This window comes from Barbus barbus (genome assembly GCF_936440315.1).
Source record: "Barbus barbus genome assembly, chromosome: 16".
NCBI classification, from domain to species: Eukaryota; Metazoa; Chordata; class Actinopteri; order Cypriniformes; family Cyprinidae; genus Barbus; species Barbus barbus.
In genome coordinates this window covers 8,218,868-8,238,013 of record NC_136744.1, presented here as the reverse complement: position 1 = coordinate 8,238,013, position 19,146 = coordinate 8,218,868, and the positions used below count along the sequence as shown (strand labels likewise).

Genomic DNA, 19,146 nt, shown 5'->3' with positions numbered 1-19,146 from the left:
GAATCAATTTACATTAACGAATGGGACTTTATTGCAAGGTTTTAAACACACACACACACACACACACACACACACACACACACACACATACCATCTCCGTCCATTTGGATTGCACAGTTTTAACCTAATTATAAATGCAATTTTGTCAGTCATACCTAAATAAAACATGTGAGAACCAGGTAGTATTTCTGTAATATACTGAATGTGATTTAAAATACACAATATCCAGGTTTATGTATTTATCATAAATAAACCCAATTTGTTCCCATTTTAACTCATAGGCAGATAGATAGATAGATGCCCAAATATTTTAAATCTTAAGCTTTGACTCTATTTGCTCCATTTGTGGCAAAGACTTAAGCCAGTCTGGAGCGCCCCATTAACGCCCTCCATGATACTCTTCAAATACAGTCCAATTCCATCTGTGTCCCTCGGCCAAACAGAACAGTACCGCTCTGCATGTGTGAGTGTGTGTCCGGTCCAGAGCTCTGTGATCTTCACAATCTTCTACCACATTGGGGATTAGCCTGAACTCTAGGTTTTGTTCACGGTTTTGCCTCCTGTCGTTATTGATTTATCAGCTGCCAAATCTCAGTGGTCGTGTTCGGGTGACTCCAGGCCAGCAGTTCAAAGAACAATTGTTAGTCAAGTGCTAACACTGAACATCTTAACTAGTGGTGCTTCAGGACCCAGATTTTACACTGCACATCAAGTGGCCACAAAATATATTACCAACAGCTTTTTCATACACACAAAAACAAAAGGATTCATTTGACACAAAGTCACAGGAGAATTGAATTTTGAATGCTCTCTACAGCTACATCACAAAAATTGTTCCCTTGTACAGTTGATCATATTTAAATGATAAAGTGTAGCTTTATACCAAGTGACAAATACATTTGCAGATAAATACTATAGCATTTGATTGGACACATTCATATGACGTCAGCAACAAAATCTGGGAAAAGTTTTGTCTCCTTCAAAGCTTATCCACTAATCAAAAGTTTGGGGTTGGGAAGATTTTTTAATGTTTTAAGTCTCTTATTCTCACCAAGGCTGCATTTATTTAATCAAAATTTCAGTAAAAATAATAATATTGGGAAATATTATTACAAATTAAAATAGCTGTTTTCTGTTTGAATATATTTTAAAATGTGATTTATTCCTGTGATGCAGAGCAGAATTTTCAGCATCATTACTCCAGTCTTCAGTGTCGCATGATCCTTCAGAAATCATTATAATATGATGATTTGATGCTCAAGAAAACATTTATTATTACTTTCAATCATGAAAACAGTTGAGCTGCTTCATATTTTTGTGGAAACCATGATACATTTTTGTTGAGGATTATTTGATGAATATAAAGTTCAAAATAACTGCATTTTTTAAACAGAAATATACAGTAACTTTTGATCAATTTAATGCACCCTTGCTGAATAAAAGTTGTGTATTGATAGCGTAATTTACTTATTGTTTAATATTGTTTTCCAAAACCTGCATGGTTGTAGGGTTAGCTGCATTTTATTCTTTGCATTCAGTGTTTTTTCACTGTCTGTGACCCTGTTAGAACAGACGTGCATGTCATTTTGGGGCTATGACCTAAACACTTAAAACCACAGCACTAACGTGTCGATATGCATATATGCTTTTAGACGCTGACAAGCCACTTCCAAAAAAAAAAAGTACCAAGAGAAGGGTTTTACATGTTCACACTTGCTTTGCTTGACAAAAACATCCACAAACACCCCACACAGTTGTTCAACACACATTCCAGCTGTCCTAAAAGTTTTCTAAAAAAGGCAGATTAATAAAGTAATTTCTTCAAGTGGCATCTGACTTAATAAAGGCTTCATCAAATCATTTATTAACACATATAAAGACCCTTAGAGAGTCACACAAAGATCAGAACCAAAGAGGCCTTACACAAGAGTACCACGTCACATGCATGTGATGCTGCTGATGCAGGAGCCGGAGTTCTGACGTAGTACTTGCATGCGCTGTGGCTTGTTTACAAGCAGAGGAACATTTCAGTTGTGTTGCTGTCTATGCATGGTCAGAAAGCGCTCAGATTTCATGAAAAATATCTTAATTTGTGCTCCGAAGATGATCGAAGGTCTTACAGGTTTGGAACGACATGAGGGTGAGTAATTAATGATAATTTTTCATTTTTGGGTGAACTATCCCCTTTATGGATAGAGCGTTTTGAGTGGCTGCCAGAGCATTGTTATTGTGTAGCTAAGCTATTCTGAACAGTGGATAACACATTTCTGTGTGGTTTCTATGGTATAACAGGTGGTTAGGGTGTTATGAGTGTTCTAGGACTAGGTGGTTACCTACTGGCCCAATTAAAAACTATTAATCTCCAAGTCTCTATAATATTTAAGTCTTTAGATATGGCTAGGGTTATATATGGTCCACCAGGCGAAAATCATATGTCTGATCGCTTCTAAACGAGATGCATAGTATAATGTCCATAGCATGAATAGTGCATGACAACTCATGTACGGGAGTGTAAACTTTGTGTTTGAGGATTAGAATTAAATACAGATAACGGGGTGCAGGATGTTCACTCAAAGCACTTTCGGTGGTTTTGAGCAGTGGTCAGTGAGGCATATGGCCATGTCACATTTGTAGCTACTCATGTAAGATATAATCATTACAGCAAAACAAAAGTTTTAAACTTTGCTGACCAGCACACATAAAAAATTATATTCAGAATGTTGATAACAAGAATGTTGGTAAGCTAGCAGTTTTCATCCAGAATTTTGCTGTGAACTACACTTAAACTGTTGCCATTGTTTTTTACCCTCAGGTTAAAGGTTTGACATATTGCATGAATTGCATTTGACTCAAATGCTTGTACTGAAATAATCTATAGTCTACCAATGATAAGACTGTGCTAGATGTTAAGTTTTGTGAGGAAGAGGCACTAGTAGTCTTAGAGCTCATGTGAAAGCTCCTTTAAGAGAGCTTGTCTTGTCTTTATGATAACTTTATAGTGATTTTGGAGTAAGAATCGCATGTATTTCAAAACAGTGACTGTAAAATATGTATTTGAGATATGGAAGTGGAATATTTTAAGTTTTGGGGCTAGTTTTGAGCTACTGAGCTAGTTTTCTTACATAGACCTGGCAACTCTGGTTACATTTAACTTCCACTGTAAGGAAAAACAAGAGAAAAAGACAGACATTTTTTTGAAGTTTCTTACATATACATTTATGCTTTTGGCAGATGCTTTTATCCAAAGCAACTTAAGCGTAAAGTATACTTAATTTGTGTACACATACATGAGCTAACCATAAAGTACAAAGTATGCGCGGAAAACTAAAATCGGATGGTGCACATACAGTACATGCGTACTATTATGGTGACAAAATTTGTGTCATGCATTCTGTACGCAGACCCTCACGTATACTTTGGCCTTTACAATGCATTCAGGGCTCACATTGTATGTAAGCTTCCCTGAGAATTGAACCCATAACTTTCTGGTTGCCAGTGTTATGCTCTACTTTCCCAGAGCAAGGAACAAGTGCATAGTTTATTTTTAATGGCATCCCACTTATTATTAACATTATAAATAAACCTCAAGGAACATATTAAAATAATAAAAAAATCCATGTCATGACACCTTTAATCCAAAGTGTAACAGATCTGGAGGTGCACTAATATTTGGCGAAATCTACAGTCCGTGTTTCTGAGGTGAGCGCCAGACTCCCAGGTTCCTCTGCTGTAAAGACCCTGTCACTGGACCCACTGTGTGACCTTTTGTTCACTTCAATACTGCTGAGCATGACGGATGTCCTGGTATCAATTTCCAACAATCTAAACCATCAGGCTCAAAACCCAAAATCAGCCAAAGCCGCCCGCCCATTTGATCAGAAGAACCAGTGCCAATATGGAGCTGACGCATGCACAGATCAGATTTACGCTTGCAAACTGCACTGGAAAACAGACCGCAGAATGGCATCTGCAAATCTCATGATGCACAACACACTTCAAAGGCCTATTAACCATGACGTTTGGATGCAATGGGAAAATGTACTGAATGTTTTGTGTCTCTTCTTTAATATTTGTTGTGGCTTAGCTATCATCAGTATCTATAACATCAGACCAGACTCATAAAAATGAACTTCAGTTTTGCAGCTGCTGATAAACTCATCTTCTCTGCCACTCTTTGATGAGTCATCCAACTTTCATGCAAAGGAAATGTTAAGTATTCACTTCCTGAAGCAAACGGTGATTAAACACAATGCAATATGAGTCACGTAGACTGTTTCTCAGTATTGAGAGTAAAATGAATAAGTGTTGCATAAATGCAGAGTTGCATTTGCATTTAGCTCTCAATTCTAATCCATTTAACTGTACACAAACACATAAAATGAAAAGTATACTTTGGGCTTAACAATGAATTCCACCAAAATGTAAAAAGCTTGGAGACAGGGTTAGAAAAATCAATCTGTGTGTGTGTGTGTACAATACACACAAACTATGCTGCTAATGATTTACGGTGTTAATTGTAAATCGTACACGTAAACAGTGCTGTAGGAACATTGTTTCAAAATGTTTCTTTAATGGTGAAATATTTTCTTGTCATGATTATAACATTTAAAGGCTACAAAAATGTTTCTAACAACATTATTCTTACCCAAAATATAATGGTATTTGAAAGTTCATTTTCAATATTGTAAGAACATTAAAATGTCCAGTGTTATTGTTGTGATAACATTATTTAAAGGTTACAAAACGTTTCTTACAACATTCTACTACCTTTACTTTCACCCACAATTTTATGCTATTTGAATGGTTATTTTTAATATTCTAAGAATGTGAAAATGTTTTCTTCTTCATTATAACGTTATTTAAAGGTTACTAAATTTTTCTTACAACACTCTACTATCTTACATCTTACCCAAAATATAACATTATTTGAACGGTTATTTTTAATATTCTAAGCAGTGTTGGGGGTAACGCATTATAAGTTACGTAATGATATTACTTTTTTCAAGTAACTACTAAAGTAACGCATTTAGTACTTTAGTACTAAAGTAACTTTTTTCCCATTTATTGACTGACAGTGCGCTGTGCGAACATGTTACTGTAGTATGTACAGTAAATGTGAATGTGCATTAATTAATCCCACTTGCAAAAAACAGATTTAGTATTCATCAAAATGAATTAAATCAGTGAAATGCAAACTCAGAATATGACGCAAACCTGCAATAATTAAATATGTTAAATAACACAAATGTATCTAATCCCATTTTATTAACCAAAGTCTTTGCTGCTGACCTTTGATGATCCAGTTCAACCATACTAATAAGCAAAAATGACTTTAGATAAACTAACAATTGTGCTTCATTGTTTTTTTTATTGCTGACGAGTGTTGAACCTTCTTCTCCTGTGTTCTACTTTACAGAATTTACTTTTCCTTCAGCCTGAGGTTTATTGATTACACTTTTTGGTGTGAAAGGGCTTTTACATTTTCTATAATTAGAACTTCTTGTATTAAAAACAATCAAGCCCTGGTCATATTTAAAAAGTAACGCAAAAGTAACGTAACGCATTACTTTACATAAAAAGTAGCTAAGTAACGTAATTAGTTACTTTTTAGGGAGTAACGCAATATTGTAATGCATTACTTTTAAAATTAACTTTCCCCAACACTGATTCTAAGAATGTAATTATTTTTAATATTCTAAGAAGATCCAGTTTTCTTGTCATGATTATACGTTAAAGGTTATAAACACATTCTTAAAACGTTCATCACGTAAAAATAACACAAGTATGTTCCAAGAATGCTGATCTCAGAAGCTTTTCTCTTAACGTAATGAGAGAATGTTCCTTTAAGAACGTTTTGTCCTAACATTTATGTAACTTTAACAAAAACTTTCACTGTTAGCTGGGGAGGCGGGTCTAAGCGGGTCAAATTCAGCCTGGCTTTGATGCAGTATTGTGTCTTGACACTGAATTTTGAGCAAGCACAAACTCGGCTGTGTAAACTTCGATAATATATCGTGGCTCTCGCATAACACCGCAGCTACTGCCATTGACAGGAATGGGAGTGCTAGCTCGCGGATAGCTCTCTCCAGATTAATTATTAAGCCTCCTCAGGCTAAGCTAGCTAAGATGCTTGGTTGCTTCTCATTTTGTTGGATCATATGACATATGTCATCCCAATATACAGTCAGATCCATAAATATTGGGACATCGACACAATTCTAACATTTTTGGCTCTATACACCACCACAATGGATTTCAAATGAAAGGAACAAGATGTGCTTTAACTGCAGACTGTCAGCTTTAATTTGAGGGTATTTACATCCAAATCAGGTGAACGGTGTAGGAATTACAACAGTTTGCATATGTGCCTCCCACTTGTTAAGGGACCAAAAGTAATGGGACAGAATAATAATAAAATTAAATAAATTCTTGTTCCTGGCTAACCGTTTTGCAAACTGCGCCATTCCAGCACTGAGGGTGTAAACACAACGTCTGTGTAGAAACAAGGAGATGTTTGATATGCAGCATCTAGATCAGCGTGAGAGACAAGTGATCATATGTTCTGCCTCCAGGAGCAGGAAGGGAGCCGAGAGGATGAAGGAGCTCTTGAACTGGGCCATCTCTGATGTGTATCCAGGAAAGGCAGGGGTCTGATGGGAGTTGGGCCGTAGGGAGTGTCAATGAGAGAGGCACATCTGGGAGGTTATCTGGGTGGAATTAGGCCACGCAGGATCTGGGTGCAATGATCATACTCCACAGTGGCTTTTTTAATATATACAGCTACACTGGAGGCAACATCAACATCAGAAAGTTGCAGCATATGACTTCCAGAAAGAGGTTCACAAACTTCCAAGTCTGTCTGCATTTCAAGCAATGCCGTATGGATGCAGAACTACAGCATTTTTAGCTTTGAGTGTTCATTGCGTTTGTGTCTGTCACCAATGAAAACTTTTTATTTCACACACCAACTGAGTATTGGTGTCAGGCAGCACAACATATCTGTATTTCTGAGAAATCTTATATTGAGTATAATGGTTACACAGGGACATGATTCATGCAATCTTTAAATTACATGTAATGCAATCACAGAAAGTTTACAAGACTTTCTTACCTTCACTGGATGACCCAGACAAGTCGATAATGACATAAACCTTTCCCTCTGGCTCCAAGTCTATCTGTAAGGACCATCAAACAAAAGTTTTAGCAACAGAGCAAAGGAACATCCTTAAAAATCTTGACTGGCCTCTGTACTTAATGCTCTTAATGCAGCCTTTTTTAAAAGTCAAGTTAATGCAAGCGTTCTGCAGTAAACACATTCTATGAAAAAGCACAGTGACTCTTTTAAACAGTAATAAGCATTAAAATATAACAATAATTGGTCCAGTCACTTGTTCAAAGCTTACAAATAAGGAAAAACAGGCAATTTATCATAAAGAATACAACAATATTAGCAGGACTAGAATATTTGACCAGAATATCACATTTCCAAGTAAAAAGGCATAGTGCAGAAAATAAAATAAGAATAAAATAATTTTTCTGTTTTTTTTATTTATTAGGTATGCAGATTATATGATAATTTGTATTACATGGAAAGTATGTATTTGAATAATGATTTGTAAAACTGACAGAAAAAGAAACAGTGGCTTTCGTTTGCACATCGTATAAATGAAAAATAAAAATGATAAATTCCTAGTAACTGTATAGTAATTGATAAAGTTGTATATATGTCAAATTGTACAGAAATATGTTTTATCAGTTTATTACTAAATAAATGAAGAAAAACATTAGTTTTGTCTGATATTTTGGTGTTTAAATGCATAAAAGATAATCTGATTAATGTTACAATGCCTACTGAGTAAAGTGCATTTTGCCCCCCAAAACAATTTAATAAAAATAAAATAATCGATAATGATAATTTTAATCATTTGTTTGTAAAGTTTTTTGTCTAAAAGTCTTTTTCCCCTTGTCTAAAACCTTTCTTTAAACTAAAGATTCAGTCTTCATTTAGCACCCTCAACTGACTTTTTCCAGTGGAATAAAAGAATATATTATCAAAATGTCAAAGCTGCTTCCCCCCCACCAACCACACACACACACACACACACAAAATGCACAGGCTGCCACATGATGTCAAGTTCATATCTAACACTTGTTAAAATATATATTATTAAAGTATACAAAAAAATACTAAAAAAGTGTGTGTGTGTGTGTGTGGCTTGTGCATTTATTTGACCCAAATATAGCAAAAGCAGTAATATTGTGTAATATTTTACTGTTTAAAATAACTGCTTTCTATTTGAATTTACAGTATTTCAAAATGTAATTTTTTTCCTGTGATTCAAAGCTGAATTTTCAGCATCATTACTCTAGTCTTCAGTGTCACGTGATCCTTCAAAAATCATTCTAATGCTGATTTGCTGCTCAATAAACATTATTATTATTATCATCAATGTTTAAAACAGTGGAGTAATCCCCCCCCCCCCCCCCCCCCCCAGGATTCTTTGATAAATAGAAAGATCCAAAAAGATCAGCATTTATCTGAAACAAAAAGTTTTTTTTAACATTTTACACTAAATCATTCAAAAGCAAGAGTCAGTATTTTATTTATTTTATTTTTAAAAAAAAAAAATTGGGGGGGGGGGGGGGGTTGTATAAATTAATACTTTTATTTGGCAAGGATGTTTAAATTGATAAAAAATTATAAAGAAGTATAATGTTACAAAAGATTTCTATTTCAGATAAATGCTGTTCTTAAATTTTCATTCATCAAAGAAATCTGAATTATGTTTTCAGCATAATAATAATGATAATAATTGTTTTTGAGCAGCAAATCAGAATATTAGAATGATTTCTTAAGGATCATGTGACTGGGGTAATGATGCTAAAAAATTCAGCTTTGAAATCACAGGAATAAATACAATTTTAAATTATACTCAAATAAAAAACAGTTATCTTAAATAGTATTTTTTTTTTCAAAATGTTACTGTTTCTGCTGTAGTTTGGATCAAATGAATGCAGGCTTGGTGAGCAGAAGAGACTTCTTTAAAAAATATTTAAAATCTTACTGTTCAAAGACTTTTGACTGGTAGTGTATGTATGTATGTATGTATATGTATATATATGAGGGGCCGTACAAGCCATAATTCATTCTGGTGCTCTCACACACATACATTTCTACTCTCACACACATACATTCTCCTTTCACATTCTCTGGTACAGTATTTTATCTGCTTGCGCGACTATTCTCTCCTCTTCGTCTCTGTCTTCGGTGCATCTTTGTAATATCATGATGATCACTACGTTTGTGTTACCGAATGGTGTCCTGTCAGGAATAACCTTCCTGCACTGTATATGGACCATTTTTTATTTCTGTCACACGGTGTCTACGTCGTGAATAGAACGATGCATGAGTTTTATGGTCGGAGATTTATCATGTTGTGCTGCATCCCGTGTAGACAGCATCATTATAATAGGTTCTATATTGTATCATGCCAGGCCGCTTGATTCTGGTGTAGACACGTGTCAGTTTAAATGCCGGAGATGCAGTGTTGCCATATATTGCTACGAAAAATAAACAAAACTATCTAAATGAAATAAACCGCAATGAGTGCAAATCTTGAGTAATGGAAATTGTATATAAAAAAAAAATAAATAAATAATAAAAAAAAATCGCTGACCCTAACCTGATTCTGCCTCCTCCCACTTTATTCACTTCCTAAATTAAAATTAAGTCAAATAGTGGAAAAAATCCATAGACGCTTATAGTAAGTGTCTCTGGCAACACGGTTGAGGCTGCGCCTACCTGCCTTCCGTTTCCATCATACTCCTTCCGTTTCCATCATACTCCTTCCGTTTCCATCATACTTCCTTTTAAATCATACTCCTTCCGTTTCCATCAAACTCCTTCCGTTTCCACTATACTCCTTCCGTTTCCATCATACTCCTTCCGTTTCCATCATACTTCCTTTTAAATCATACTCCTTCCGTTTCCATCAAACTCCTTCCGTTTCCACTATACTCCTTCCGTTTCCATCAAACTCCTTCCGTTTCCACTATACTCCTTCCGTTTCCATCAAACTCCTTCCGTTTCCACTATACTCCTTCCGTTTCCATCAAACTCCTTCCGTTTCCATCATACTCCTTCCGTTTCCATCATACTCCTTCCGTTTCCATCATACTTCCTTTTAAATCAAACTCCTTCCGTTTCCACTATACTCCTTCCGTTTCCATCAAACTCCTTCCGTTTCCACTATACTCCTTCCGTTTCCATCAAACTCCTTCCGTTTCCACTATACTCCTTCCGTTTCCATCAAACTCCTTCCGTTTCCACTATACTCCTTCCGTTTCCATCAAACTCCTTCCGTTTCCATCAAACTCCTTCCGTTTCCATCAAACTCCTTCCGTTTCCACTATACTCCTTCCGTTTCCATCAAACTCCTTCCGTTTCCATCAAACTCCTTCCGTTTCCACTATACTCCTTCCGTTTCCATCATACTCCTTCCGTTTCCACTATAGTCTCTCACACATACATATATTCTTCTCTTACATATACATATTTTCTTTAGACATACATTTTCTTCTTACATTTATTTTTTATAATATTAAATGTATACTTTCAATACATTTGCATAAGAGCAAAATGTATAAAAGTGTGCGTAAATTATATGAATATGAGAGTTAAATATATGAATGTGAAAGGAGAATATAAGTGTGTGTGAAAGTAAAAATATATGTATGCAAAAGGAGAATGTAAGTGTGTGAGAATAGAAATGTATGTATGTGAAAAGAGAATATAAGTGTGTGTGAGAATAGAAATATATGTATGTGAAAAGAGAATATAAGTGTGTGTGAGAATAGAAATATATGTATGTGAAAAGAGAATATAAGTGTGTGTGAGAATAGAAATATATGTATGTGAAAAGAGAATATAAGTGTGTGTGAGAATAGAAATATATGTATGTGAAAAGAGAATATAAGTGTGTGTGTGAGAATAGAAATATATGTATGTGAAAATAGAATATAAGTGTGTGTGAGAATAGAAATATATGTATGTGAAAAGAGAATATAAGTGTGTGTGATAATAGAAATGTATGTATGTGAAAAGAGAATATAAGTGTGTGTGTGAGAATAGAAATATATGTATGCGAAAGGAGAATGCAAGTGTGTGAGAATAGAAATATATGTATGTGAAAAGAGAATATAAGTGTGTGTGAGAATAGAAATGTATGTATGTGAAAAGATAATATAAGTGTGTGTGAGAATAGAAATATATGTATGTGAAAAGAGAATATAAGTGTGTGTGTGAGAATAGAAATATATGTATGCGAAAGGAGAATGCAAGTGTGTGAGAATAGAAATATATGTATGTGAAAAGAGAATATAAGTGTGTGTGAGAATAGAAATGTATGTATGTGAAAAGATAATATAAGTGTGTGTGAGAATAGAAATATATGTATGTGAATAGAGAATATAAGTGTGTGTGTGAGAATAGAAATATATGTATGTGAAAAGAGAATATAAGTGTGTGTGAGAATAGAAATATATGTATGTGAATAGAGAATATAAGTGCGTGTGTGAGAATAGAAATATATGTATGTGAAAAGAGAATATAAGTGTGTGTGAAAGTAAAAATATATGTATGCGAAAGGAGAATGTAAGTGTGTGAGAATAGAAATATATGTATGTGAAAAGAGAATATAAGTGTGTGTGAGAATAGAAATATATGTATGTGAAAAGAGAATATAAGTGTGTGTGAGAATATAAATATATGTATGTGAAAAGAGAATATAAGTGTGTGTGTGAGAATAGAAATATATGTATGTGAAAAGAGAATATAAGTGTGTGTGAGAATAGAAATATATGTATGTGAATAGAGAATATAAGTGTGTGTGAAAGTAAAAATATATGTATGCGAAAGGAGAATGTAAGTGTGTGAGAATAGAAATATATGTATGTGAAAAGAGAATATAAGTGTGTGTGAGAATAGAAATATATGTATGTGAATAGAGAATATAAGTGTGTGTGTGAGAATAGAAATATATGTATGTGAAAAGAGAATATAAGTGTGTGTGAGAATAGAAATATATGTATGTGAAAAGAGAATATAAGTGTGTGTGAGAATAGAAATATATGTATGTGTGAGAGCACCAGAATGAATTATGGCTTGTACGGCCCCTCATATATATGTATATGTATATTTAAGCTATTGCTTAAAAAAAGACTCCTGTGCAAACTACACTGTACATTCACATTGACTAAATTAGTGTGTGTGAGTTCCTGTTTCATTAGGTTTGCACACCATCTGTAGAAACCTTACTTATTAGTAACGATACTAATGGAAATAAACAAGCACACATGGTCAAGATTAGCCAAATAAATGCTGAATATGTGGCACCAGCAGAGGAAACAGCACAGTCTTGATGTGAACATGAGCCCTGTGAGGCTTGTGCTGACGCTGAAATGACTGATATTAGGCCCAGTTCTCCTCTCAGCAGCTAATGACAGCATAACGGCTGTTCCATCAAAACCAGATTAAAGCAGGAAATGGAGGGAGGATGTGGGGATGAGTGGAGAGATTTGTACATGCTATGAGAGTAAAGAGAGAGACGGTGAGGATGTGTGTGGGAGTTGGGTTAGAGGCGAGCCGTATCATGTAGTGCAGTCAACACAGGTTTTACACAGGATGCACCAGTGCAAAAAAAAAAAGAAAAACCTGCTTGCAAGCGCACTCACACACGCATGCTAAATTCACACTCCCAAACCAAAAAGGTTCAGTTAATTGCAAAAGCTGAGATTCTCACATATACACTAGAACGACATAGGCCTACATTTCCATGGAAAACAGATTTCATGAGACAAAACTGTTAGTTAGTTAATAAGCAGAATACTTAAACATCAAAAGTCTGGGGTTGTTCATTTCTGTTAAATATTTCGAAATAAATCTCTTATTCTCACCGAGGCTGCATTAATTGATCAAAATACAGTAAAAACAGTAATACTCTAAAATTATATAACAATTGAAAATATTTAAACAATTTAAAAGAAGTGCACTTCATTTCTGAGTTAGCAAAGCAAAATTTTCTGCATCATTACTCCAGTCTTCATTGTCACATGATCCTTCAAAAATCATTCTATTATGACGATTTGCTGATCAAGAAACATTTATATTTATTATCAATGTTGAAAACAGTTGTGCTGCTTAATGCTTTGTGGAAACCATTTTTTAAAGGATTCTTTGATGAATAGAAAGTTCAAAAGAGCAGCATTTATTTGGAATATAAATATTTTGTAACATTACTGTCACTTTTGAGTAATCTAATGCATCCTTACAGAATAAAACATTAATTTCTTTACAAAAAAAAGATGGTAACAATTTCAATGCACATTTTATATAGCCATGAACTAAAAACAATAAAGTGCCTATGAGCCAGCCTATTAGCACCTGCTCATCAGGGCAGAGCAGGCGATTGCCTAGGGCCTCGGGCTTTGAGGAGGGGCCTCCATAACATATCCCCTATACACCAGTCCACCAGTCAAGACGGGCAGACATGCTAGCCTCATTGTTTATTAGATATAGTTGAATTGTCACTCATCTGCAATTAAACCAATTAATGTTGCAGTGTCAAAGCGGGTCCCGCCTTCTGAATGTTTGCATGACGAACACATCTTTCAGTTGCTGCGAACTATGTGATGCAAAAGGCTAAATAGGCACGCAAAGAAGAATAGCTCCTAATGCAGGTGTGTGAGTTGCTGTCATCTATTGTGGAGTGATTGCAATATACTTTAAATATAAACTTGTTCTGTCGGCCAGCGTAATTTCTGGAAAGATCATTCGCCGCTTTATTATGAATTACAATACGTACAATGAATGACATTGCGCTGACTAGCAAAATAGCTGTAAAAGTAAAAGCAGAGAAGTTTGTATTCAACGCAAATTCAAAGCAAACACACTAGAACATTTTTTAATGGTTTAAATAAAGGATCTCAGGTGTATCTTCTAAATTCGGCTGATGATTAGGATTATTTCTCTAACATAACAATTACAATTTCTGTTTCAAATAACTTTTTTTCTGCTTAGTAGCGATCACGTCTTTCTGTTCCACTTGATTTGTGTATATATAAATGCCATATTTAAGGTAACAATGCAATACATAATATCATGATATTAATAATACGACAATATCCTGCCCACCCAGCTAGGACAAAAATGATAAAAGCACTTACTGAAGTGGTATTCTGGAACTGTGATTAAATTAAATAAAACAGCAAAATAATAATAACAACAATCTTCATCAAACAAAAAAGAGATTACCTTAGATAAAGTTGATGAATATGTACATACAGTACCGGTCAAAAGTTTGGACCCATTAAGCCTACTATTTTTAATGTTTTCATTCATTCTGCATTCATTCTTTTTATTAAAAATACAGAAAAAAACAGTAATATGGATGTGTTAAATAGATAAAAAGTGATACTAAAGACTTGTATTGTTATAAAATATTTATATTTGTATTTTTTTATTAATCAAAAAATCCTGAAAAAAGTATCACAGGTTATAAAATAAACATTAAGCACTGTTTCTAAGATTGATAATAAATCAGCATATAGGTTTATGTGACACTGAAGACTGGAGTAATGGCTGATGAAAAAACATTTTTGCATCATCGTTTTGCATCACAGAAACATTTTAAAATATAGTAAAATAGAAAATTGTAATAATATTTCATAATATTATTGTTTTTTTTTCTGTATTTTGATCAAATAGGCTAAATCCAGGCTTGATGAGCATAAGAGACTTCTTTAAAAAAACATTTAAAATATACATTTTCCAAATTTTTGTACTGTATAAGTATAAATCCACAAAATTTAAAGTCAAATGTTGTATAAATGAAAAGGTTAGGAATCATATTTGTTTCAAGTGCTATTTATTGGGGGTGGGGGGGCCTCCAACATGATTTTTGCCTAGGGCCGCCTGATGTCTAGAACCGGCCCTGCTGCTCCTTGAGTGAACAGTCACTCAAAACATTCACAAACTCTTAACTAAAGTAAAAAAAAACCATCAAGATATTGGATATCATCAATATCAAACAGACAAACAAACAAACTAATTAACAACTAACCAGCTAGCTATCTAAATATTTTTTATTTAGTTAGTTATTTTATATTAAATGTTTATTTTGCTAATTAAATGTTGCTAAATTACCAAGCCCTATTTGTAAGTCATTTGCACCTGTTAACTGAATCAATCAATCAATCAATCAATCAATCAAAGTCCTTTTACTCTACTTTGGTACGAGGGTATATGATGAATATGAGCTTTTATTTTTATTAATCAACATTCAAGATTTTGAATAATCTTAGTAAAATATCTATATTTTCTGCACTTTTAATAATCTATTTGTCTTCACTACTATTTTGAATAATTCTGTGTTCTGACAAAGGAATTAAAAGTGCAAACATTCAATTCCCTGGTTTCTCATAAAACATAAAAACTGCATACATAAAATTCCAATCATGCTTAAAGTACTTTTAAATGGAGTATATAAATGTCACGCCGCAGGTCATTTGAGTTTCCCAAAAGTATTTCATATCAACCACCCAAAACTGTTTGCAGAATTGATGAATATTCAAATCAAACTTAAATTTTTCAAGCATACAGTGTCTTTGTAAGCCCCGGGGCTGCTGTGTGATTTCTTCACTCCCTGCATGATGGACGATGAATGAATTAGGATTTTATCAAATCCACACTGGATGCTTTCCAGAACATTCATGCACTGATTTACTAGTCTGGGGTCAAGACACTCAGACTGCTCTATTTTAACACATTTACATTTAATACAAAACATTTGAACTGAGAGCACAGATGTGTTTTTATGAAATTAAGTTTTTCCCCGCTGAGGGCCTGTGGGAGAGACGAGTCGCTATGGATCTGCTGTCGAATGCTTGCTATAGTGACATGTTTGTTATCCCGAATAACCTTCTGACCTTCTCCCTTCCTTCCACTTCCTGTGATGTCACGCTCAAGCTGATCTCTGAATGCTCTCGCTCCTGCAGGTGCGACGACATGCTAAATATAGCAGCTCTAGCTGCAGCAGCAAAGGAGAGTGAGTGAATGTTTAAGTCTGGAAATAATGTGTGGCCATTTTACACATATGTGTCTATGTGCACACATGTACGCAAGGGTGTGGAAGTAAATATTTGCATTTAAATCGGTCTGAGTAAATGGGACATCTGCAGGTCAAAGAATTACAAGCTTGCTCATAAATAAGAAGCAAGCATGGAGATTCTGAGATCCAGGAGAGCTATAAGTAATCAGAAAAAAGCTTTAAATCAGATTATTTTCTTTTAATCAAAATGTAGGTAATATACACTCTAAAAAATAAAGTTTTTTTAAAGAAGCGATTTAAAAAAAATGTTGTGTTCAGATTTGCCAAGATACTGTACCAAAGTTGGCAATCAAAAGTCTGAGATGTACAGTCATGGCCAAAAATATTGGCACCCTTGATAAATTTGATCAAAGAAGGCTGTGAAAATGAATCTGCATTGTTAATCCTTTTGATCTTTTATTTAAAACATTCACAAAAATCTAACCTTTCATTGGATAATAAGAATTAAAAATGGGGGGAAATATAATTATGAAATAAATGTTTTTCTCAAATACACATTGGACACAATTATTGGCACCCCTAGAAATGATTTTGAGTAAAATATCTGAATATCTGAAGTATATTACCATTCATATTCACAATTTTGAGCACTCCAGGGTGATTATGAACATGAAATTATCCGGCCTTGGCTTCCTGTTTCACAGAAATATAAATAGGAGGGAAACCAAGACCAAATTCCCTTAATCATCCATCACAATGAAAAAAACAAAGAATATATTTCTGATGTGCAGCAAAAGATAATTGAGCTTCACAAATTAGAGAAGTGGCTTTAAAAAAAGAGCTAGAACAATGAAAATTCCCATTTCCACCATCAGGGCAATAATTAAGAATCAACAGAAAATGTTACAAAACTGCCTGGAAGAGGACGTGTGTCTATATCGTCCTAATGCACGGTGAGAAGAAGGACCACAGCTGGAGAATTGCAGAAAATAGTTGAGTCTCGGGGTCAGAAAACCTTATGTTTACCTGATGTTGTGGGACTATATTTCTGCTGGAGGTCCTGGACATCTTGTTTAGACACATGGCATCATGGATTCTATCAAATACCAAAAGATAAAAAATAAACAAGTGACTGACTCTGTTAGAAATCTTCAAAAAATGGGCCATGTTTGGATCTTCCAACCGTATAATAATCCATTCCAGTCCTCTGACCTGAACCCTATAGAAAATGAGTGAGGTAAACTGGAGAGAAGAAGCACCAACATGGAGCTGGGAATCTAAAGGATCTGGAGTGATTCTGGATGAAGAAATGGTCTCTGATCTCTTGTCAGGTGTTCTCTAACCTCATCAGGCATTATAGGAGAAAATTTAGAGCTGTTAAACTGGCAAATGGAGGTTTCAACAAGTATTGAATAAAAGGGTGCCGTTAATTGTGGCCAATGTGTATTAGAGAAAAACATTTATTTCATAATTATATTTCCCCCCATTTTAAATTCTTATTATCCAATGAAAGGTTACATTTTTGTGAATTTTTTAAATAAAAGATCAAAAGGTTTAACAGTGCAGATTAAATTTCACAGCCTTCTTTGACCATATTTACCAAGGGTGCCGATATTTTTGGCCATGACTGTATTATTTATGCTATACATTTTTTATTTAATAGTGTATGTATGCATTATGTAGTGCTATACTAATGTTTGCCAACAATTGCCTCATTTTATTTCACTTAAGGAATTTTAGCAGAAACATCCGAGACAGACAGTTTCACATTTGACCTGATCTTTTCCCTCCAGTAAGCCTACATATTCAAAAATATCACACTTAAAGATTAAGTATATGTATAAAAAAAACTGTATATGTACAACACAGCAATATTGGTTCAATGGTTTTGGGGCAGGACTATCTATTTTGCTAACCAATGACAGACAGGGAACATGTTCAGATTATTTATTTTTGCAAATGAACAAACTACACTGTTGTGTAGACGTGACGTGAGGAAAATTAGAACTGGCAAAATAAGAAAATGTAAGATGAAAAGAGAGAAAGAAAGCACAGGTGAGCGAGGACAGATGTCTGGGCAGAACACAGAGCCATGTTGTGTTTTATCTCTCGGATGACAGTGTGTTTAGCCGCTCGCGGAGTGTGTTCATGTGAAGGATGACGCACACCAGATCCCTCAAGCTAATTGAGACTCCACCGAAACACAAACACACACATAAACCTGGACAGAGAGAAATAATATCTCTGCGATAACTAAATATTTTCATTTTCAAGTCTCTAAATATGAAATGTATTTACACGGCAACTAAATGTCCACAGCGTTTGTTTCAGGGCCTTTAGCATTGATCATAAAGATGGCTGAAATATTTGTGTTTCTTTTGGGTAATAAACAGGTTTAATGCTGTCAAAACATGAATAACCATAATAATGAGATGAACGCACATGAACACCGCTACAATATTCTTTGAGCCCTGAGACTCTAAATGTAAATATGTACTGTTGATTAAGATCTAAAAAAGCTTGCATATTATGTACATATTTAGCAGTTTAATGAAAAGACAAGCTTGTATGACAAAACTACTAATAATTCCCACAAAATGATAAAGCATTGATTATACACATAATGCACATCATTTGCTCCTCATTTTGTTGCATTAGGGCTACAAAAGCTTCCTGTCTTTGTCAGTAAATGAATGTCATTGCCCAACTGATTCATTTTATACCAACCAAAATCGCTTAAAAGTGAGATTTTCCCAAGAGGATGTGAAGGCAGCATAAGTGTTGTTGGGTTGCTTCCTGTACCACTTTCAAAAAGCCTCATATTTGCTAATGAGCATTGAGAATTGTCTATTTCCACTGGGCCGTCCTCAGATCTGTGCACTATAGCTAACAGATGGACAGGTTGTGCCAGTCCTGCCAACCGAGATAAACCGTTTGACTATATGTATGCTGTCTGTAAACTGTAGAAAATAAAATAAATTAAATACTGCACAAAAAAAAAGTCTATAAAGAAATAGCAATCCACTGACAACCCTTCTAA

General features: G+C 34.5%; 1 protein-coding gene across 2 annotated transcripts in view; it reads right to left on the bottom strand.

Annotated features, from left to right (window-relative positions):
* LOC306882377 (protein kinase C epsilon type-like) overlaps positions 1–19,146 on the bottom strand; it is a 109,468-nt gene that overhangs the window by 74,393 nt on the left and 15,929 nt on the right. For both annotated transcript variants that reach the window (XR_013785241.1, XM_079436959.1), the window contains exon 2: positions 7,112–7,175. Coding sequence is in view for 1 of the 2 variants with exons in the window: in XM_079436959.1 (XP_079293085.1) it covers positions 7,112–7,175 (64 nt within the window). In the remaining variant the exon portion in view is untranslated. The remainder of the gene's footprint in view (positions 1–7,111; positions 7,176–19,146) is intronic.